We start from the raw sequence: 22,977 nt of genomic DNA, 5'->3' as shown, positions 1-22,977 counted from the left end.
GGGGGGGGGGGGGGGGGGGGGGGGGGGGGGGGGGGGGGGGGGGGGCTAAGTGTGTTTGTACTGTGTGAGAATCGTGTGGTTGTATCTGTGAGTGTCCTGTGAGTGTCCATGTGGTTGTATCTGTGTGTGTGAAGTCCGTGTGGTTGTATCCGTGACTGTGTGGGGTATTATCAGGGCCAGTGACACTGAGCAGTACGGCTAAAGAGGTCAGCAGAGGTCAGATCAGCGGGGACACAGGCCGGCTCCTAAGGGCAGAGAGCAGGGCCGGGTGGTTGTGGCGGAGTGAGCGAGCTCCTGCTGCGGAAGGGTCCCTCCAGCTGCTGTGGGGACGGGATTCGGAGGAGACGAGAGCGAGGCCGGGCCGGCTGACGCTGAGGCCCTTGCAGCCCTGCGGGTGGCAGACCGCGGCCCGAACTAGGGGCGGAGAGAAACTGACTCAAGCTAACTGCTTGGATGAGCAGGACGGACAAGGGAGTCCAGAAGGTGTCTCTGTTCGGGCAGAGGTGGTGGGGTGCCTGGCAGCGTGACCTCCTGAGACTGCGGCACTCTCCGTCCCCGCGCCCAGCCAAGGAGGATCCCTGTGGTGGCCTCGGAGGAACTTTCTCTTTCTCAGGCCACTTCCTGCTTCTGCCTGCTCCTTGTGACTCACCTTCCTCGTGGAGTCAGGCTTTTACTCTTGATTTCCTCTTGTGAACTCAACCTCCAGTTCCTCTTTCCGGGCTCGCCCTTGCACTCTGGGTACGTTCAGGCCCGCGGTGCGGGGCTCAGGCCCATCCCCGCGGGAGAGGCAGCCCGGGCTGTGCCTGCGCTCGAGCGGCGCAGGGCTACCCCCGGCTGGGAGGACACCTGCGTGGAGCCACCAGGCAGCAGCGGCGACACAGTCCTGAAGCTCCGGCAGACGTCAGGGCTGGAGGGAGAAGGTTCAGGAGTATTGACCACTGAAGCCGCAGGAGGGGTGAGGCCACCTGAGAGGGGCGAGCACAGCCAGTGCATGAGAGAAGCGGGGAGACGAGGGAAACCTCCGAGTGTGATGTCACAGAAGCCAAGGCACAGCTTCGAGGGGGCAGAGTGTCAACAGAATAAAGGCTGAAGAGTCCAGGGCCTCTGCTGACCTGGTGTGAACGAGCTCGGTTAGACTTGACCTCCACCACAGGTGCTAGCGGCCCAGGCTGTGAGGTGAAGAGCGAGGAGTGAGGGAGAAAACGGCACAGTAGGCGGCTGACGCTCCGTTCCCGAAGCGCGGCTGGGGGCCGGCAGGAGCTGCTCGGACGCAGCCAGGCTCCTCAAGATGGCCGAGACCTGACCTCGTCCCTCTGCGGCGGGAAGGAGCCAGGAGAGGCGCTGGGAGGTGCCCCTACGGAGGGGAGGGAGGGCAGGAGGCTGAGGAAACCAGAACCATGGCTTCCATTCTCCCTGGAAAAATGACACCGTGGGAGCCGAAGATGGGGAATGTGTGACACCGTGGACGCGGCGGGAGCCGAGAGCGGGACCTGGGGGGGCCCGTCTGGCTGTGCAGGGAGCTCGGATGGTGCCACCCGCCTTGGACCCCTTGGACCCATTGGACCGTAAAGGCGGCAAGCCAGCAACTTGCTCAGCAGCGTTTGTTTGGGGCTCTGGAGGCGGGGGAGGCGGCAGGGACGCAGGCAGGCCGAGCAAGGACGGGCTTGGGCACCTCACAGAGGGAAACGGAGGCCAGCTGAGCTGTGGGACGCGGAGGCAACGAAGACGCCCGTGTGCTGGAGATCCAGAGAGGCTCCAAGCCAGGGGCCAAGTGTTCTGAGCGGGGCAGAAGGCACTCCTGCACGCTCAGTGTGGGTAACCAGAGCAGGTGGAATGAACTTCACAGGGAAAAACAGGTGCCACGAGGTTCAGGCCTTGGCCCTGGAAGCGTGGCAGGTGGGAGGTGGAGTCAGGATGGGATTTGGGCTCCAGGAGCCCTGCCCTGGGATGTCCCAGCAGATGGAAGACGGATGGGAAATCAGGGCTGTTGGAGTAGGGAGGAAATGAGGGCCAAACTGAGTGCACAAGGGACCACAACAGTGGCTGTCAGGACAGGTCAGCTGGGGGGGCAGAGCTCCACTGCTCTTTGTGCAGGGACCCCCCCCACCCGGACTCCTTCTCTACTCAGGCCCACTCTGTTCCCAGCCCCTGCTGCCTGTCTATCCTCTTGGGAGCTTCAGGCAGGTGGAAGTTTTCTGCCGCGGGGTGCAGCCTACTTCCTTTTTACCACCCCTGCTCCCCACCACCTCCCCCACCCCTTTGCTGCCCGCAAACCAGGGGCTTCCCTCCCCTCCAAGTCTGTCCATCCTCTCCGGGCCTTCTCCATACTCCCCACCTCCCCAGGACCCATCCCTCCTGCATCAGAATCCCAGCCACCCTCCTCAAATTTTCTCACACCCCTCAGGATCAGGATCACCTCCCCCTCAGGACCATGTTCTCAGGGATACAAACTCCCACCTGTCTCCTAACCCTACCCTGACACCACCCCCCCCCCCCCACCTCCCATCCCAGGATCTGACTCTAAGCACCCTAGGCCTATCCTCCCAGGACCCACCCCCCCGGGGACCGTCCTCCTCTTAGGATCCGTCCTCCTCCTGGACACCCCTACCGGCCATTGAGACCCATCCCCCCACCAGGCCCCCAGGACTAGACCCCCACTCAGGGCCCGCCCTCTCTCCCAGGCCCTGTCATCATCCCCTTTGGCTCTTTCCCCCCTTCCTGTCGCCCCAGCACTCTTGGAACCCTCAGCTAAAGCCACTGACCACTCTCCCCTCTGTGGCCCAGCTTCCCTCTCCATTTTCCGGGTCAAACACTGCAGCTGTGGTGCTCTGGCCCCGCCTCCACGCAGATCCTCCTCCCACAGCTCTGGACCCGCCTCGTGTCGGCCCCGCCCAGTGCCCTGGCCCCGCCTCGTGACGGCCCCGCCCCATGAGGGCTCCGCCCAGTGTTCTGGCTCCACCTCACGACGGCTCCGCCCCTTTCGGGTCCTGCCCGGTGAGGGCCGGCCCAGTGCTCTAGCCCCGCCTCGTGACGGCCCCGCCCAGTGCTCTGGCCCCGCCTCGTGACGGCACCGCCCCATGAGGGCCCTCGGGCATCGCCTCCTGATGGCCCCGTGAGGATCTCGCTCCTGTGAGGGCCTGGCCAGTGCTCTGAACCCCAGTGAGGTCCCCGTCCCCTGCCGTGGGAGAACCCGGTTTTTGTGGAGACCGGCGAATGCCTCCCTCAGGGGGGCGAGGTGGAGGCCAGAGGACCCTGGGCGGGATGCCAGGCCAGGGTCTACCCCTGGGCCTTGCTGACCTGGGGACCCCAATGGGGCCTCGGAGGGATGCGAGGGACTGCCCTAGAGGAGCAGGTTGGGGGGATCAGAGTTCGGTCAAGCAATTAATTTATTTAAAAAAATTTTTAAGTTTATTTACTTTTGAGAAAGAAAGACAGTTTTTTTTTTGGGGGGGGGAGCACAGAGAGAGAATCTCCAGCAGACTCCTCCTCACTTTAAGGCAGAGCCCAACTCAGGGCTCAAACCCGTGAACTGTGAGGTCGTGACCTGAGCTGAAATCAAGAGCCCAAAGCTTAACGGACTGAGCCACCCAGGTGTCCCAGTTAAGCACTATAAAACTTTGTAAGCTGCATTTGCAAATCTAAGACATTTGCTTATCGTTTTAACATTAATCTTCCGATGTAACGAGCAAACCTTCTTAGACCCTAGGTAATTCTTACGTATAAAATAAACTATAAACACAGTGAATCTAAAACTCTTTGAGGCTCTAATAGTGTACTTAAGCCTAGGAAGATTTCAACTTGCAAATCTAAATCAATTAAATACAAATTAGGAAAAGATTAAAACAATCACAAGTACATTTTGCATTAGAATGCAAAGCTATGGGACTGAAATCTCCTAAGTTTTTATGTAGATTCCAGGCAGCCCCTGCTGTGCGATCCCAGCGCCAGGTGTACGCCACGTGATCAACCCTCCCACGCACCACCTGGTGCTCATCCCCACCTGCGACCCTTCACCCCCCACCCCTCCCCTCCCGCAGCGGTGGGTTCTCTGTACTGAAGAGTCTGTTTCTTGGTTTGCCTCTCTCTCCCTTGTTTTTTGACGCTTTCATCTTTTCGTTTCTTAAATTCCATACGTGAGTGAAATCTTTCTCTGATTTATTTCGCTGACACTAATACCCTCTAGCTCCATCTGCGTCCTTGCAAACGGCAAGATTTCCTTCCTCTTCGTGGCTGAGTAATGTTCCCTTGTGTATTTACATCTTTTTTCCTCAGATCCAGGATTAGGGTTTGGTTTAGGGCCACAATAAGGGGTAGGGTGGGTTGTTTGTTTGTTTGTTGTTTTAGGGCCAGGGTGAGGGTGTGGGCCTGTTTTCCTGCAGTTTAGAGACCTCTCCAGAGAATAAAACCGCAGACTTCTGTGGGGGTGAGAATAAACAAGGCAGTCATCCACCAAGCTGAGGTGAAGAGGGGATTTGTTGCTCTCTAAGTGGATATTCTATCGGTCCTTCTCTTTTTAGCTCTATCTCCACACCCATCTTCAGAAATACTATACATTCTTTTTTGTTGTTGGTTTTGATTTGCACTCCCGTCAGTTAACACGGCGGGTCGGATCAGCTTCAGGTGTAGGATATAACGACTCAGCACCTCCATACGCTGCCCAGTGCACCCAGAGCACCCAGTGCTGATCCCAAGTGCACTGCTTCACCCATCCCCCACCCCCTCTGGTTGCCAGCAATATAACAACTTTATTGAGATACAATTCACATACCATACAATTTACCCACCTAAAAGTGTGTGATCCAGCAGATGTTTGTATACTCAAGGTGTACACAAAGCACCACAATTTGAGAACGCTTCCGTCAGCCCAAGAAGAAACCTGTCAGCTAGCTGCTACCGCCTACCCCTTCACACCTCTCAGCAACCATTTATCTACTTTCTGTTGTTATGAATTTGCCTATTCTGGATTTTTTTTTTAAAGTTTTTTTAATGTTTATTTATTTTTGAGACAGAGAGAGACAGAGCATGAACAGGGGAGGAGCAGAGAGAGAGGGAGACACAGAATCTGAAACAGGCTCCAGGCTCTGAGCTGTCAGCACAGAGCCCGATGCGGGGCTCGAACCCACAGACCGCGAGATCATGACCTGAGCCGAAGTCGGACGCTTAACCGACTGAGCCACCCAGGCACCCCATGGATTATTATTATTTTTTTTTAAGTAGGCTTCACGCCCAGCGTGGAGCCCAGAGTGGGCCTTGAACTCGTGACCCTGAGATCAAGACCTGAGCGGAGATCAAGAGTTGGGCGCTTAACCAACTGAGCCGCCCAGGTGCCCCACTGGATATTTCTTATAAATGAATCACACATATGTGGCTTTTGGGTCAGGTTTCTCTCACTGAGCATAATGTTTTCAAGGTTTATCCATGTTGTGGCATAAATCAGTACTTTCCGTTGGGATTGCGTTTTTTTTTGTTGTTGTTTCGGGGATGAATAATATTAATGGCTACACAACATTTTGTTTATTCGTCAGTTGATGGACTTTTGGATTGTTTCCTCTTTTGGGGTACCATGGATCACACTGCTGGAAACATCCATATATGAGTTTTTGTGTGGATTTATGTTTCCATTTCTCTGGGATATATATCTAAGAGTAGAATTGCTCGGTCATATGGTAACTCTATGTTTAACTGTTCGAGAAACTGCCAGATCGTCTCCCAAAGTGGCTGCACTATTTTTCATTCGCACCAGCAATGTATGAGTGTTCCAATTTCTCTATATCCTTGCCAATACTTATTATCTGATTTTTTAATTATAGCCATCCTAGAGTGTGAAGTGATTTTGATTTGCATTTCCCTGGTGCATAATAATGCTGAACATCTTTTCTGTGCTTATTGGCCATTTGTATATCATCTTTGAGAAATGTCTGTTCATGTCCTTTGCCCGTTTTTAAGTTGGGCCATTTATCTTTTTATTACTGAGTTGTAAGAGTTCTTTCTAAATCCAAGTCCCTTACCACATATGTGACCTGCAAGTATTTTCTCCCATTCCGTGGTTGTCTTTCTTACCTTCTCGAAGGTGTCTTTTGAAGCAGAAGCTTTTAATTTGGATGACGTCCATCTCATCTATTGTTTCTTTCGTTGCTCACACTTTTGGGATCACCTCTAAGACTCCATGGCCAAATCCAAGGTCATGGAAATTTACCCCATGTCTTCTTTTTTTTTTTTTTTTAAGTGTATTTATTTTGTTTTGAGAGAGGGAGAGAGCACGGGTGGGGGAGGGTCAGAGAGAGAGGAAAGAGCGAGAATCCCAAGCAGGCTCCCCACTGAGAGTGCAGAACCCAATGTGGGGCTCGAACCCACAAACCATGAGGTCGTGACCTGAAGTTGGATGTTCAACCAGCTGAGCCGCCCAAGCACTCCTGCCCCTGTGTTTCCTTCTAAGAATTTTACAGTTTTAGCTCTTACAGTGAAGCCTTGATCCACTTAACTTTTGTATATGATAGGAGGTAAGCGTCCAACTTCATTTTTCACACGTGGATTCCAGTTGTCCCAGCCCCATTTTTTGAAAAGATTAGTCTTTCCCTATTGAATTGTTTTGGCCTCTTCATCAAAAACGAGACCACAGATACATGGGTTTATTTCTGGACTCCCTATTCTATTCCATTTATCTATATGTCCTTCCTTATGCCAGAATCACAGAATCTTGATTACTGTAGTAAGTTTTGAAATCTGAAACTGAGTCCTCAACTAACTTGCTTCCTTCCTTCCTTGCTTCGCTTCTTTCTTCTCTCTCTGTTTTTTTGTTTTTTTGTTTTGTTTTTTTTTTTAAGGTAGTGTAAGAGAGTGAAGTGCAGGCTAAGCAGTGATTGTAACAATGAGTTCTCTTTTTTAAAATGTGGCTTTGGCCGTTCTGGGTCCCTCGCAATTCCTTGTGAATTTAAGGTTCAGCTCGGCAGTCTCTACAAAGAAGTCAGTTTGCATCCTGACGGAGATTGCACTGAATCTTCAGATAAACATGGAGAGTACTGCTAGCAACAATATTAATGTTGTTACTTCCAATATAAATTAATATAAATTGGCTTCCAGTTTGTGAACGTGGGGCGTTTTTCTGTTTATTTAGATCTTCTTTAATTTCTTTCAAAAATGTTTGTAGTTTGGGGCGTCTGGGGGGCTCAGTCAGTTAAGCGTCCTACTTCACCTCAGGTCACGATCTCACAGTTCATGGGTTCAAACCCCGCATCGGGCTCTGTGCTGACAGCTCGGAGCCTGGAGCCTGCTTCCGATTCTGTGTCTCCCTCTCTCTCTGCCCCTCCCCTACTTGTGCTCTCTCTCTCTCAAAAAAACAATAATTTTTTTAAAAATGTAGTTCTCAGACAATATGCTTTGCATTTCTTTTTTTTCCTTTATTCATTTTTGAGAAACAGAGAGACACAGTGCGAGTGGGGGTGGGGGGCGGGCAGAGAGAGAGGGAGACACAATGTGAAGCAAGCTCCAGGCTCTGAGCTGTCAGCACAGAGCCTGATGTTGGGCTCGAACCCACAGACCGTGAGATCATGACCTGAGCCGAAGTCAGATGCTTAACCAACTGAGCCACCCAGGGGCCCTACATTTCCTTTGTTAAATTTATTTCTGAATATTTTATTCTTTTGATGCTGTTTTTTACTTTTGAAATATTCATTGTCAATGTTTGGAAATACAGTTGACTTTGTAGACCCTGATGAATCTGGCACTCTCTGTATCCTGAGGACCACACAGCCCTTGTTCAGATAGTGACATGCTATCTGATTGAATTTTGGATCTTGTATGGCTCTCTCAGTGGCCACAGTTTCTATGGTCATTCTACGGACACTTCCTTCTGTGGTCAGATTAAGCTCTCGGTGGTTGAAGGCACAGACAGATCTCAGTTCCTATCCTGACCAATTTCTTTTTCATCACCAAGTTTCATCTCCACTCGCATACACATCATTTTCTTCTTCTTTATGGAACACTTGCTGTGGCCCATGCACTGTTCTAGGAGGAGGGACACAGTGGCCCACAGACCCACCCCTGCCCTTACGAGGCGTCCGTTGTAATGGGGGGAGACGGGTCAAACCGTAAGTCAGTGTGGAGCATCCACAGCCTCTCAGGAGGAAATAGCGCAGGAGAAGGGAACGGGACGGCTGGGGTGAGGGGACTGGTGATTTCGGGTGGAGGACCTCACCGAGGAGGTCACGAATGACGAATGGCGAATGACGGCATGGGTGGAGCGCGGGGCCGCCACGCAGCGGGCAGAGCGCTCCAGGCCGAGGGAGCAGTCAGCGCACAGACGGAGGCCTGCGTGTGCCCGGAGCGCTCACGGAGCAGAAAGGAGCCCCAGGGGCAGAAGCAGAGTGTGCAAGGAGTGTGCAAGGGGGAGACGGGGAGAACTGAGGTCAGAGAGGTGACGGGCCAGATCATGGAGGGCCCCGAATGATCTAGCACTAAAAACAAGATGGTGAGCTGACGGGCACTTTAACTGGTACAGACTGGCAGACGTTGGAGGGGGAAAGCTGGCATCAGGAGACCAGCCGGGAGGTTCCTGCGACAGTCTGGCCGGGCACCATCGGTATGGACCAGGGCGAGGCCGTGCAGGGGTGCACGTGCGCGTCTCAGGGCCCACGAGCAGGTGCGGCAAGCAGGCCGGAGGCGGGGCGTGCCTGATGACGAGTGTTGGGGCTGACTGCACCGTCTGGGGTCCAGCCTGAGGAGCCAGCGGGGCATGGAGCCGGTCCCCGGTGCCCACGACACACGGGCGCGCCGAGGACGAGCAGACTCGGGGAGCCTGAGGCGCCCCCGGGAAGGCAGATGAGGCGGGGCCGGCAGCACCTGGAGGAAACCAGGTCACCGGGAGCCTGATGCCAAACCAAGACGGGGTTTCACGGAGGAGGAGCGCTCCGCCGTGTGAGCACCACCCACGAGGACGGTGGGGCCTGAAAACCGGCGGCGGGTTCTGCAGTGTGGGGCCGCCGCTGCCCTCAGTGAGTGTCCGGGTGGAAGGAGGGAGAAAGCCTGGCCGGAGAGGGTGTAGGAGGAAGAGGAGAAAACGGAGGGAGATGACGAGTGGGGACGTCTTAGAGGGACACGGAGGAGAGACGTGGGGGGCCAGCCACGTGGGAACCTGATCCCCAGGTCTGGGGGGGGCCTGGTTGCTCTGGGGGGGGCACCACTGGACGCTCCTGCGGTTCTCGACTGTGCGGCTCCTCTCCCACATCATCCGGACCCTCAGAGGAGACAGCCCAGCAGGACAGACGCCCCGGGTCCCACCTTCGTCCCTACTTCCTCCCGCCGTCCTCGGCTCCTTGAGGCCCTCCCCTAACCTGCGCCCCGCTGCCCTTCCCTTTCGGGCTCTTCCTCCCCACGGCTCCTTCTCTTTGGCCCACACTTTCATTGTCTCTTTGATCCTAAAGCAAAAATCTCCAAAAAGCCAAAACCAGAAATCATGAAAGAACCAACCGACTGGTTGACTTGATCGTGCAATTTTAATGTATTCGTTTGGAAAACACAAGCAACAAAACTTGACACAAAAGTAAAGTGACCGGACCTTTTGCCACACGGTCCCTGGGCAGACGTCTGAGCAACAGCCCAGGGACTTCCGGGGGGAATGCCACAGTGTTTCTGAGGGGTCTTAAAGAAGGTAGATTTAGCAGTGTGCATTGAGGACCTCTAGGATGTCTACTTTCAGGGCGAAGAATCGATAAGAAGGACTTTTGTAGTATAACCTCAGCATCACTCACCGTCAGGGAGGTGCCCAGACCACAAGGAGCCATCGCCTCACACCTGTCCGAACGAAATCAACGACACCAGAAGCCACAGGCGTGGGCGAGGATGTGGAGGAAGCGGAATCCTTTCGCCCTGCTGGTGGGAATGCAAACTGGTGCAGCCGCTCTGGAGATCGGCATGGGGGGGGGGGTCCTCAAAACGTTGAAAACAGAGCTACTCTTCAATCCAGCAATTGCACTACTAGGTATTTACCCAAAGGATACAAAAATACAGATTCGGTGCCCCAGTGTTTGTGGCAGCACTTTCAACAATAGCCAAGTTATGGAAAGAGCCCAAGTGTCCGTCGACTGATGAATGGATAAAGAAGACGTGTATATACACACGACGGGCTATTACTCGGCCATGAACAGAACGAAATCTCGCCACTTGCAATAACATGGACGAAGCTAGAGAGTATTGTTCTAAGCAAGATAAGTCTGTCAGAGAAAGACGATGTGATTTCACTCACATGTGGCATTTAAGAAACAGACCAAACGAGCAAATGGGGGGGAAGAAAGAGAGAGAGAAACAGGCAAAGCGAGAAACAGACTCTGAACTCCAGAGAACACACTGCAGGTCACCAGAGGGGAGGGGAGTGGGGGGCGGGTGAGCTAGGTGTGGTGGGGGTGAGCTAGGTGGGGGGGGGGGCAAACCGGGGGGGGGGGGGCAGGGGAGCTAGGGGGGGGGGGATGAAGGGGTGCACTTGTGATGTATGGAAGGGACGGTTTTCTATGTTATTTTCCAAAATCTAATATTACACCGTTTGTTAAGTGACTGGAATTGAAATTGAAACCTTAATAAAAAAAAGATTTAGGTAGTAGAATTAGTTGTCATTGGGAAAAGTGGAGTCAATTTGATGCCCATCAGTCGAGGAGGCTCCACGTGGTGGCAGGTGGGGGAGCTGGGAACCGCAGCGGCCACGAGCAGCGTCCTGAGAAGGGTGCTGCTGGAAGGCCGCGTGGGGGCCCCGCCGGACGACAAGTGGGCGGAAGGACACGGGCGACAGAGAAGGCCCAGGAGCAAAGAACGGCGTTGACGGTTTTAAGTGATTGAAGGAGAATCAAGGGAATACTATTTCTGGACATGCGGAAAGTACCCAACACTCAAACATCAGCGTCTCTGAATAACGTTTTATTGGTACAGACCCACCGTATTAGTTTCCGTGACGTCTGGGGCCACGCTGGTACCACAGCCCCCAAGGTGATCGGTCACAAGAGAGACGGGACGCAAAACTGGCCGTACTCACCACCAGCCCTTAATAGACAAGGTCCGTCTACCCCTGATCTAGAAACTCACGGAGAGAGTCTTCAAGGCAACACGGAGCTTTTCATCACGCCTAACGGCAGGATGACAGGACTACGACGGTTTCTAATCTTTCTTTGGGCTTTTCCGTAGCTCCATTCTTTCTCTGTAGTGAGCGAGCGCGTGACGCCTAACGACAACCGCCTAACTGGCAGTTTTCACACTGCGCCCTCCCCCAGCTTCCGTGCCCCCAGGGGTCTTCTCCCCCAAAACGGTGGTCATTCAAGGGCTCGCTCCTCAGGAACCCAAGGGAAATGGGCTGTCTGCCCCCCGCCCCCCACCCAGGGATCCAGGAGTATGAAGCAGCCGTGTCTGGGCCAGCCCGCCCTCTTGAACCTGCATTCGCTATTCCCGGGGACACTGCGGGCAGGCAGGGACGAGCCACCATCGATGCCGCTGAGGCTCTGTGCCTGTCCCAGCTCTGGCCTCCCTGAGGGTCCCACACCTGGTGCAGCTCTGCTGTCCCCACAAGGACAGTGGTCAGGAGGCCCGGGGCCCACTGCTCCCCACCAGGGAATGGATGGGTCCACTTGGCCACCTGGGGGACCACCGCCAAGAGACCCTCCTCAGTGAGGGGTCAGTAGCTCGGTGCAGTGGGCACATGGAGGGCTGGGCAGCTGTGGAAGGTCCCTGTGACTTGGCGGGGGGGGCAGGTGTGCAGAGAGGTGAGCCCAGGGGGACAAGGCTGCCTCAGAGGACGGAGAAGAAGAGGGCCAGACCCTCCGGTGGGATCTGCCGAGTCGCCCCACAGACCCCGTCAGCGGGGGAGGGTCATTGTCCGGCCACCCAAGAGACAGGTGCAGAGCTGGTCAGCTGGTGAGAGGCAGGCAAGCACCCGGGCCCTCCCCCACTGGGCCTGCCGGGGTCTCAGTGCTTTCTCTGTGTCCCCCAGGTGTCTTCCTGCCCCCGTCCCCGGCAGCAGCACACGAGCCTGTCCTGGAAGAAGTGGGCGTTGTGGATCTGGCACCCCTGGCCGACATGCTAAACAGCCCGCAGCCCGGCCCCACGGCAGGCCCCATCGTGAGCCCCCTGACGGGCCCCCTCAGCACCTTGCTGCCCGGTCCAGGGCCCATGTCACAGAGCGGCCTGTTCTCCAGCATCCTGACCGGCCCCCTGACTCCGAGCAGCCCCCTGGCCAGGCCCCTGGCAGTGGCCCCAGGAGGCACACTGGGCAGCTCCATGGGCACGGTCTCCACCGGCCCTCTGACTCCGAGCAGCACCCTGGCCGGCCTCATGGCAGTGTCCCCAAGAGGCACACTGGGAAGCTCCATGGGCCTGCCCTCCACCGGCCCCCCGACTCCGAGCAGCCCCCTGGCCGGGCCCCTGGCAGTGGCCCCAGGAGGCATACTGGGCAGCTCCATGGGCACGGCCTCCACCGGCCCCCTGACCCCAAGCAGCCCCCTGATGGCACCGACGACAGGCACAGTGGCCATCTCTCTGAGCAGCCCTCTGCTCACCTCCACAGCGGCCCCTCTAGGTGTTTCTCAGAACCTTGTGGCCAACCCCGTGAGCAATCTGGTGCTGCCGGGGGCCCAGAGGGTGCGGCTGACAGAGCCGTTCCGAGGATGCCCATCTGGACCCCATCCCTCCGCTGGAGCAGGGCCTGCCGGCACCACCAAAGGTACCCGATGCAGGGGGAGGGACAGGAGGGCACCCCCAGCCCCCGCCAGGCCGGTCCTGGGTCCTGACTTGCTCTGACCCTCCTTCTCTCCTCTCTGCCCCACAACGTCACTAGTCCCAATGTCCGCTGAGCACCCACAGCCGACCCAGGACCTGGAGCCTCTCGGCGTGACATTTGTGGGCGTGCCCTTGCACACCTCTACCCCCATGGAGACCAAGGGCGCAGCTGGCCCCGGGACGGCCTTCTCCTTCAGCACCTCGGACGCCCGGGCCCAGCCCGGTGCCCCCCAGGGACAAGCAGTTCCTGCCCCTGCCCCTGTCACCCCTACTGCCGCCCCCCAAGCTACCACCGACTACGCCTCCCCCGGCACCACCCACGTTGCCCAGTGCCCCCCCCCCGCCCCCAGGGGGGCCCCCCCCCCCCCCACCCAGCCCTCATCCACCCCCCACTCCCCTCCTCGAAATCCCCATTCCCCACCTCGAACCTCGTCCTCCCCGGCGTCAGTCAACGACCCCCGGGGTCCACGCGGCACAGAAACATCTCGGAAAAGCATGGTGGAGTTGGAACGGAAGCTGGCCCACCGGAAGATCAGCAAGTTTCCGGACAGCCCCCGAGGTCTGTGACACAACTGCAGCAGCGCCAGTTGTACGGGGTCTCCCCCGCTGCCCCCGTGGCCCTCCCCGGCCCCGGCCTGGGCCGCGGACCACTCCCTCCACCCCCTGTTGTCCTCAGAGTCGAGGCAGCTGGCCTGGGAGCGGCTGGTGGGGGAGATCGCCTTCCAGCTGGACCGCAGGATCCTGTCCAGTATCTTCCCCGAGCGCGTGCGCCTGTACGGCTTCACCGTCTCCAACATCCCAGAGAAGATCATCCAGGTGCCCGGTGCCCGGTTCCCCCTCACCACCAGAGGCCCTGTCCCTGTCACCCGTTAGGGTTGGGGGGGGGGGTGCGGGCCTTGGAGGAGCCGCTGGGGGGCCCTGCGCGCCAGCCTGGCCAAGCCCATCAGAGTCCGCGGGCACCCTGTGGTGGAGGAGGCATGGCGTCCAGCCCCAGTGGCCAAAAGGTGTCCAGGGCGCCTGGCAGCAGGAGCCTGTGGGCCTAGCCACGTGGCCTCCCCAGGGGACAGTGCAGGGCAGGGTCCTGAGCACGGTCACGTCTGCACTGCCCCCCTTTGCCACTGCAGTGGCTTCCAGATGGCCAGCCTTCATTCCCAGGGGCCCTCCCCCCACTAACAGAGCTGATGCCTACCCCTCCCACCTCCCCACCGCTGCTGGTGCCCTCTAGGGTCACTGAGGTGGCACAGGGTAGACAGGTCCCAGAACCTCCGAGCAGCTGGTGGCCTCATGACCAGGGACCTCAGGCTCGGGCTCATTCCAGTACATTCTTAGCACGCCATCCACTGAGCCTGCGTCCTGTGAGGGACACGGCACACAGGGCTTCTCTGGGCACGCCTACCTTGCCACCGAGTGCGGGAAGCTTGGTGTTCAGCCCCAGTGGCCAAAAGGTGTCCAGGGCACTGGGAGCCTTGGAAGACACTGGGAGGAGAGCCGTCACGGGGTGTGGGCTGTGCCTGGCTGGATGCCCAGAGGAGGCTGTCCAGAACGATCGATCGCCTGTGCCTCCTCTCCCACCAGCGTGCCAACTCTGGCTGGGCCCCCACGCCGGGGGCGGGAGAGGCGAGACTTTGGGGATTTCCTTGGGAAATAGGCCTCTGTTCCTGGCCACCTTCTCTCCAGCGTTTTTATCTGTAGACTATAGACCTGGTGTGTGATCGGCAGGAATAGCTCAGGACTACCGTGGGCTCATCTGAGTCCCGGTTTGAGCTCGCCTTTTCCTTTGGTCAGTGTGCCCTTTGGTTCGGTTTTTAATTTTAATGTGGTCAGAATGATCTACCTTTCCCTTTGTTTGTACTTTTCATGACTCCCTTAAAGCTAGAGCGGTAGAGGGCTGGGACCAGCCCTGAATCCATCCCGCTACCCCCCCCCCCCCCCCAGCCCCATGTGTGTGGGCTCTCCAGCCGCCGCTCTGACTGTCCCCAGCCCATGCTGTCCTCCTTGGTGCATTGACAGAGCCCGGCACCTCTCTTCTTCCAGATTGTTTCAGCTCCTCTGGGCCTCTCGCTCAGTGTGAATTTTAGGAGCACCCGTCAAGTTCTAGGAAAAACCTCATTCAAGTATTTGGTTTTGCATCACTTCCCAGATTGAACAGGGGGACGTTTCACGTCTTTACGGCGTCGGTTGTTCTGATACCCCTGCCATTTCTGCTGCCCATGTCAGTGGGGCCCACCGTGGTCACGTTTGGTCTGAGGGTCCTTGATGCACAGCCAGGACCCCCACCGCCAAGGCTGGGTCTCAAGTGCAGACTGGCCATGGCTATTTAGAAACTGGCAAACAACACGGGCGTAAGCACAATATTTACGTCTCTACAATGTTGCGGCTGATATCCAGGTGGCGAAGACGACATTGGATTACAATGTCTGGTTTAAAGTGTGGTAGAGCTTTCCCGCTGTTTGAAACCCACCTTTAGACGGAAGGTGATAAAGACATATCACCGCTGACACGGGACTCTGCCATGAGTCCGCTGTGCGAGCCCTCTGGTCCCCGGCCCCTCTCCACTTGGCGGGAGCCAGTAGTTCTGCCCAGGACTCCACAGTCACAGCACCAGCCGGTAACTCCTAGAGGAGAGGCAGGAAGATGAGGGCGGGATGTACCGAAGGCACTTTTCTCCAGCGTCTGAGGAAGTCAAGGAGCTCGGTGCCCCCTGGGCCAGTGCTTGTGGGGGAGGGGCTGCGGCTGGCACCAAACACTCATTCCGTCCCCAGTCCCAGAGCCATTGGCCCCATTCACCTTCCGTCAGCAATGACCAGTGCTGCCAGGGTCCTACACTTGTGCCCAAGCTCCCGAGAAGCGCCCTGCCGAGCCCACCCGCACAGACGTTGTCTTCGGGGTCTGACACCCCCCCAGCTGGCCCGCCGCAGGGTGACCATGTCTGGTTCCACCCGAGGAGCACGAACGCTCTCAAGGCCATCCAGCCTGCCTGCTGGCCTGGCCCGTTTGTTGATTCCTATCAGGATCCAATTCCACTTTGCCTAGACTTTTATTTCCTTTCCTGAAAACATCTTGTTTTTCTGCGCATTGAACCCCAGTGTTGGTCGTTGTTAGAATCCCTAAATTCTATCCAGACCCACCACCCCTGGTCAAACCTGGTGTCCGAACCTGGCTCGTTTGCTTCGCGAATGCTGGATAGTTTGACGACTGACAAGTTTCAATAGAGCCCCGTTGCCGAATGAGGACTTGTTGACTGTTTTCAATGAATCTGGTCATCTTTTTTATAAGTTCACAGTCAGCTGTGCCGTCTTTTAAACTCAACTAAAAGTTGTTCCGGTGCCCAGACCTGTCACCTCTTCTCCCCAGCTGCAAACATCTTCTGCTCCAGGTGGGGGTGGGGTGCTCTGAGTACCTCCCTTTCAGCTTGCAATCACAGCAGACCTGAGCCCAGCACCCGTGTGAGGGTCACGGAGGCACCTCATGGCTGTGTCCAGCTGGGTCCTGGGCCCCCTAGTGCCCTCTGGAGCCCCACGCACTGGCCTGCTGACAACAGTTGTGGTGTTTGCACAATGGTTTGTTTCCAGCTACCATGCCAAACTCTTGTTCTGGTTCTAATAGCCTGTATATCATCTTGGCTTTTCTATGTAGACGGTCATATTGTACAGTGTTTACAAGAAGCAGATAATACAGCAACCTCATCCTGTTTCTGGCTTGACTGCAAACACACACGTCAAGTCTGCCCATTAAGTACAATGTGTGTCCAGGCTTTTTGCCAAATCTTCTTCAGTCACAGTTCTTGGTTGCAGATAACAGAATCAACACTAGCTGATGTAAACAGAAAGAGGTTTATTGTACATGTTTAGGTGAGGACACAAGACTGGGCACAGAAGTTGGTATGGCTGCCCCTGAAGAACCAGGGTCATAGGCACTGCACTCTCGGGGACCCCTGCTCCTCCTGGGCACCACTGTCTCCCGGCATCCGCATCCGCCTGCAAGTTCCACTCACGGGCCCTGCTGGGCAGAAGCCCAGGTCGCAGAGGTCCCTAAGCCACAGGCGAGTCTGGAAAAGGCTTTCAGCTTCCGAAAAGCACTAGAAACACTAGGACGGAAGCCTGATGAGGCAGCTTCAGCACCTGCCACATCAGGTTAAGTTTTTCCTCTTCCTCATTCATTGACACCTTTGGGGGGGTTTCTTAATCATGAATACTTTTATGAATGTATTTTCTGCCTTTCATTGAAAAGATCACACGAGTTTTCCCTCCCTCCCTTTTACCATTTCGGAAGGACACATGAGAAGGTATTCTGATCATAAACCGCACTGTATCCTGGTGTTTTTGTTTTTGAGAGAGGGGAAGAAAGAGGGCGCGCGATCAGGTGTGGGAGGGGCAGCGGGGGTGGGGGGGGGACACAGAATCCAAAACAGGATCCAGGCTCTGAGCTAACGTGGGGCTTGAACTCATGAGCCGTGAGATCATGACCTGAGCCGAAGTCCCACGCTTAACCAGCTGAGCCCCCCAGGCGCCCCACCCTCGTGTTTTTAACGCCTCCAGATGCCGTTTGCGGTTATTTACGACTTCTGCAGCTTCGCTACTTATCTCGCGAACACGCCGAGCTGCCGTGACAGAAAGAAGGGGCGTCAGGAAGCCGCGTGTCCCTGTCCCCGTGGGGCCGCGGCCGCTGCCCACCCCCTGGCGCGCGTCTGGGCCCCGGGTCCGGGACTCCGCCCAGGGGGCGGGGCTGACGGTCCCAGTCTCACCCCATTGGCCCGGTCTCGGTGACGTCAGGCCTTGCTGCCGTCGCGGACGCGGGGTCGCAGGCGGGAGTTTCCCTCCGCAGGGGAAGGCGGGGCTTCGGTGCGCTCGCGGGGTTTTCTTGCTGATCCTCTGTTGATCCTTAGGATTCTGTTTCCTCGGTTCAGCTCTTTCTTTCCTTCTGCTTCCTTTTGGTTTGCTTTATTCCTCATTCTTGGGCTGAGCACTTAAGTCATTTTATTTTACACAGCCTGTGTTTGGGAATACGTGTGGGGCAAGGCAGTTCGCTCTATATTTAACCAGTGGTGCAGCAGGTGGACCCGCCCGGCCCGGTGGCCTCCCACCCACGGGCGGGGGCTTCTCAGGTGTAAGGATTTCACAAACTGCTTTGGATTTTCTCTCTAACCCAAGAGTCAGGATGCACGCTCCAGTCTCCGCCCTCTGAGGGACGCGGCCGCCTCTTGAGCGTTGCTTTCTAACGGGAACAAGGGCTGAACCTTCGCCGCCGTTTCCCTTAGCACTGAACACGTGGTCGGCGTCCTTTCCAGAATGGAGAGACTGGGTGGTGAACACATGTGCTCAGTTTCTTGCAGGTGCGTGCGTATTTGGTAGCACCTGTTCTCTCCTCCACATCTGGTCCAGCACCAGATCCTCTGCTGAGTCTCCCTCTAAAGATGTTTCCCATGTATACGCCTGCGTCTACATTCACCTAGGCCCTGGACTAAACTGCTGGCACCTTACTATCCTTCCCCTCCATCTCTTCACTCCTATTATGGAGCATTCAGTGCATACCAAGTTTATATCAGACGGTCTCTGCGCTCCAGGAGCTCGCCCACTCGTGGGGAGGCCTTCAATAAATAAGAAAAGCCATAAATATGTATGCTGCAGGTCCAGGGGGTGACACATGCTACGGGGGGCAGGAGAGTTGAGGCTGGGAGCTAGGCACTGAGATGGCTTTGCTGCCTCCTCCCCGCCTGTATATACCCTGGCCTCATCCTGGCCAACTATGTCACCCCTCCTCCATTCCTTTGAAACACAATTCTGCTCAACGTGAGAGCCCACTGATGTGTCCCCTGGAGCCGGGACCGCCTCAAGGGGGTGCACACCGGTACAGATGCTGTGCTCAGCACCCCCTAGAGACATTTCCTTTACTCTTCAAAGCAGCTGTCAGGTGGTTTGCTTGCCTCCGTGTCAGAGCAGAGGAGGCTCAGACCCAGTGTGGGGACAGAAGCGGTCCCTGAACCCGGCCCTCCCTGTGGGCCCCTCTCCTTGCTCTGTGCTCTGCCTCCTGGTACCTTCCAAGCCATGCATGCTGTTCCTTGTCCTGGAAGTTTCTTTCCTCCTGAGATCCTCGTCCCTCAGACCTCAGCCCAGCACCCTCTCCCCTCCAGAGTCCCCTCCCCGCGGCAACACTCACAGTAGCGTCCCTCTCCTTGGTGCTGTCATCACCATAAACTCAGAGGGCTTTGCTCACACTTGAATCCCATCACCTGGTATGGTGCCCTGCACAGGGGAGGGCTGCGAATTATCTGCAGGACAGAGCCCTCCCCCTCTCTTGCTTCGGTGCCTGCTGCTGCCTCGCTTCTGTGGAGTGCTTGTCCTGCTTGTCCCCCCTCACTTGCCTCACCTGTGCTCCACTCTCAAGAGGTCACCTCCTCGGGGCAGCCGCAGCCTTGCGTCTCAGTGTAAGTGTGCCCACACTGCTCTTCCCCATCCAGTACCTTGGCAGGGTGGGCGCAGGGTGCCCACCCCTGACTTCTGCTCCTGTCTGTAGCTCCACGCGCCGCGTCTGGCACACAGCAGGAGCTCAGCCACAGCCCCGGAGTGAGCATATAATGGGTTCTGATGTCCTCGGGGGCTGAGGCTTAAAGCTACCCACTCGCTGTGCTCTGAGCCGTCCAGCGGCCCCACTTGTCACCCACAGATGGTGGCTGAACTCCTGCAGCCTGCCTGACGGCACAGGAGCAGGTGAAAGGAGGGCGAAGGCTCAGGGGCCGGGAGGAGCCTAGAGGCAGGGAGAGGAGCTTACTCTAGTGACCGTGCAGCGGGGGTGCTGAGCACAGGGCTCCAGGTACGTCTGCCAGCGGTCAGGCGTCACTTTGGCTGAGCCGAGCCAGGAGTCCAGTGCTCTATTCACAAGACCACCTGGGGAGGAAAGGACAGGGGACATTCTCGGAGAAAGTGACGCCTCAGCAGCTCGTTCTAGCAGGTTAGGAACCAGCAGGTGGGCATCCAGGAACGGTTGGAAGGGGATGAGCAGGGCCAGAGTGGGGACCTTGCAGGTCAGGCCTGGCCCCAAGAGGTGGGACGTGTAGGAGGGCCTCAGGCAAGAGACCCCATCTACTTCAGACCTGACATTCTGTGGGCCTGGGGGCAGCTGCACGTGTGACAGAGATGTAATGTGCAGGGCTCGGTGAAAATGAACATACAGGGCTCTCTGTTCAAAACCTATAAAGAACTCCAAGATGGCTACAGCAGGACATTAAGCTGAGTGTGGCCCTTCTGAGCCGGGGCCCTGAGTGAATGTCCAGGTCACGTGCCCGAGAGGCAACGGCAGGAGTGGGGAGGAGGGGCTGCTCTCCTGGCGAGATGCCGCGGGATGCAGTCACTGCCCGGTTGGAAGGCACAGGCAGTAAAGAAGCGGGTGGAGACCCACCGGGTTGCTGCCAGTCCCCAGACGTCTCTCCCAGGGCCTCCAGGACACCTCCCTCCAGCACATCGCCACAGCCGCACCTGCCCCTCTCTTGCCTTTGTGGCGGTGGGAGCAGGAGGGGCCCTGACGGCCGCTCTCCCCTCAGGCCTCCCTGAACCCCAGCGACCACAAGCTGGATGAAGAGCTGTGCCAGACACTCACGCAGCGCTACGTAAGCATCATGAACAGGCTGCAGAGCCTGGGCTACGACGGGCGGGTGCACCCGGCGCTCACCGAGCAGCTGGTGAACGCCTACGGGATCCTGCGTGAGAGGCCAGAGCTGGCCGCGTCCGAGGGCGGCTCCTACACCGTGGACTTCCTGCAGCGCGTGCTGGTGGAGACCGTGCACCCCAGCATGCTCACCGATGCCCTGCTGCTGCTCTCCTGCCTCAACCAGCTGGCGCATGACGATGGCAAGCCTATGTTCATCTGGTGATGCCGGCTCCTGCCAGCCAGGCCCGCTCTGGCCCGCTCCCCGGTGCCAGGCCATTAAAGCTTCCCACACACGCTAGCCGCTGGGCCCCGGGCCAGAACTCCTGGGGGTGCTGCCTCTGCCGGGGTGGCCCACCAGCACCTCCTCCCCCCGCACCCCTTCAATCCTGCTTGCCCTGGGGCTCCAGGCCCACCCCGGGGTCCTTGGAGAGAGCCCCAAGACCAAAGCTGGGCAGCTGTCTGCTGAGGAGGGTGGTGCTCAAAGGTCCCCAGCTGCCGCCGGCCTGCGGGTGAGAGCAGCAGGGGCCCCTGAGACTCGGAGGGGGAAGAGCAGGAAGCAAGGAGGAGCCGACCTGGCAGGGAAGGGCCGTGGCTGTGCCAGCAGCATTAGCGCTGTACAGAGAGCTAAAGCCTGGGTGCAGAGTGGAAGGCAGAAGACAAGGATGTGGACGTGGGGACCCTTCCCTCTGTCCTAGGCCAGGAAGAGGGCGGCGGGAGAGGGGGCAGGGAGGGCTCCTGGAGCCTCACTAAGGGCAAGAGGACATTAGATGGACGGGACCCCGGAGAAAGTAGACTCACCCAAATCCTAGCGAGGGGCAGCCCAGGGAGATGTGGCCGATTCCTAAGGCTCCACAGGGTTCCGAGCCTCAGAGCTGGAGCCGGCAGAACCCACCTGCTGCAGGGGCAGGGGCAGAGCGCAGGCAGAATGGGAAAGCCCAAGGGAGCAGCAGAGGGCGGGCGTGTAAAATGGGACTCCACCAGGGGTAACCTGCAGACTAAGGGGAGGGGCCTGTGGATAGTGCAGGAAACTGAGGACTGGAGGCCAGGATGGGGGTCCTTGCCAGGGTGTGCATGAGAGATGGGCAGTGGGGTAAAGCCCACAGAGTGGCCTCTGGCCCAAGAGAGGTAAAGGAGAGGACCTGCCCGAGGAAGGGAAGGAGGCTGGAGCTGCGATAGGAGGCAAAGGGTGGGCTGAGGAGGTGGGAGTGAGGACCCCAGGCGAGGAGGCTCCTGGAACACCGGTGCTTGCCAGCCAGAGCGCTCTGAGGGAACAGAAGAGTCCCAGGGTTCAACCAGAGGCATCATATCAGCAACCAGCAAGGAAGGCAGGGAGGGAGAGGGTTGTGGGGTGTGCTAGGGCCTTCTGGCCCGGGAGCTCCCTGCGCTCTCCACTCCCAGGCCTGCTACTTCAGGGGACCCAGCCAGACCCCCGCGGAAAGGCAGGGAAGGACTCCACATAGAGCAGTGTGAGATCTAGAGACGGAAATCTCCTAGTTCTGTCTGCCGACAAGGCCTAGCGGCAAGACACAACTGTCGCGGTGAACACGCCCGGCACCAGATCTTGGTTTCTAAAGGGGATCAGGGATTCCTGGAGAATTGGGGGTGGGGGTGGGGGGCAGAAGTCCCTCCTCCTCCCTGGCAGCAGTCGTGAATGGCTGCCCAGATCCAAACTCCTGGGCAATTTAAGACCCAACCAGGAGAGCGGTGGGCTGTGGTTCACGGCTCAAATGATTCAGATGCGGGCTCAAGCAGGGCCCGGCAGCACCTGACAGAGAGCGGGGCAGCAGGGCCCTGGGAACCAAGGAAGCAGGTACGAGAGGGCCCCCGGATGGGGAGCTGATTTCCATGTGGCTCACGTGTCCTGAGGTTGCGGCGGCGCAAATCCGCACCAACGGCCCTCACCTCCCGATTGGAAGCTCCTCGGGGTAGGGTCACGGAGCGGTCTGTCACCACGGGGGACAGGCCTCTTAGGGCAGCTCTGCGGGGCTCTCACTGGGTGGCAGATTAGGGCGTTCTGAGTCCGTCCCTCCTCTGGAGCTGTGTCTCTGAACTCAGTTGCGGCACACCTGGACCCCGGGAGGCGGGTGGGGCTGGGGTAGACCCCGAAGTCAGGGCCGCTGGAGGGCGCCGGCAATTCCGCGCGGACTTGCGGGCCGGCGGAGGGAGCTGGACGCAGCACGCACCGCACTGCCTCCACCGGCGCTGCGCCCGCCTGCACTAAACAGGGTCGCTCTCCATTTGCTGTAGGCTGCACCCCAATCCCCGTTCGCGTCGGGCAGGTCTGGGGGCTCTCCCGGTGGCGCACAGGGGAGGGCGGGGCAGAGTGGGGCGAGGAGGACCTGGGGGCGGGGCTGCGAAGCCAGGGTCTCTTTCGCTTTCCCTTTTGTTCCCTCCAACGGCCGCCCAGACTCCGCGCGGGAGAGGAGAGCGCGGCTTCCCGGGCGCGCCGGTTGCCGCCTGCGCCCGCGCCCCAGCGATCCCGGGGCACAGCACCTACGCCGTTCCGCGCACAGGTGGCGCCACGTAACCTTGACCCCCGTGACACCCCCGCAGCTCCCGCGGACGCACGCTGGCAGCGACTGG

The 22,977-nt window shown here is 57.8% G+C and overlaps 1 protein-coding gene and 1 long non-coding RNA gene across 5 annotated transcripts in view; one reads left to right on the top strand and one right to left on the bottom strand.

Moving 5' to 3' along the window:
- SPATC1 (spermatogenesis and centriole associated 1) overlaps nucleotides 1–20,692 on the top strand; it is a 25,750-nt gene extending 5,058 nt beyond the window's left edge. For both annotated transcript variants that reach the window (XM_049632775.1, XM_049632776.1), the window contains 4 exons: nucleotides 11,966–12,694; nucleotides 12,809–13,309; nucleotides 13,427–13,566; nucleotides 20,288–20,692. In XM_049632775.1, coding sequence (XP_049488732.1) covers nucleotides 11,966–12,694; nucleotides 12,809–13,309; nucleotides 13,427–13,566; nucleotides 20,288–20,617 — 1,700 coding nt within the window. In that variant the 3' untranslated portion in view covers nucleotides 20,618–20,692. The remainder of the gene's footprint in view (nucleotides 1–11,965; nucleotides 12,695–12,808; nucleotides 13,310–13,426; nucleotides 13,567–20,287) is intronic.
- LOC125924322 (uncharacterized) lies at nucleotides 16,565–22,977 on the bottom strand. 3 transcript variants are annotated; one of them, XR_007458349.1, is made up of 6 exons: nucleotides 22,297–22,820; nucleotides 20,416–21,286; nucleotides 19,519–19,634; nucleotides 18,282–18,337; nucleotides 17,495–17,740; nucleotides 16,565–17,350 (listed from the first exon to the last, which is right to left on the bottom strand). It is a non-coding gene; the product is annotated as an uncharacterized LOC125924322 (long non-coding RNA). The 3 variants fall into 3 exon arrangements; XR_007458350.1 differs by having other exon boundaries at nucleotides 21,193–22,977; XR_007458351.1 differs by lacking the exon at nucleotides 22,297–22,820 and having other exon boundaries at nucleotides 18,907–19,634; nucleotides 20,416–20,505.

The sequence above is a fragment of the Panthera uncia genome, chromosome F2, assembly GCF_023721935.1.
Source record: "Panthera uncia isolate 11264 chromosome F2, Puncia_PCG_1.0, whole genome shotgun sequence".
Classification (NCBI taxonomy): Eukaryota; Metazoa; Chordata; class Mammalia; order Carnivora; family Felidae; genus Panthera; species Panthera uncia.
The sequence above is the reverse complement of the archived record's forward strand: the minus strand, read 5'-3'. Positions and strand labels throughout refer to the sequence as shown.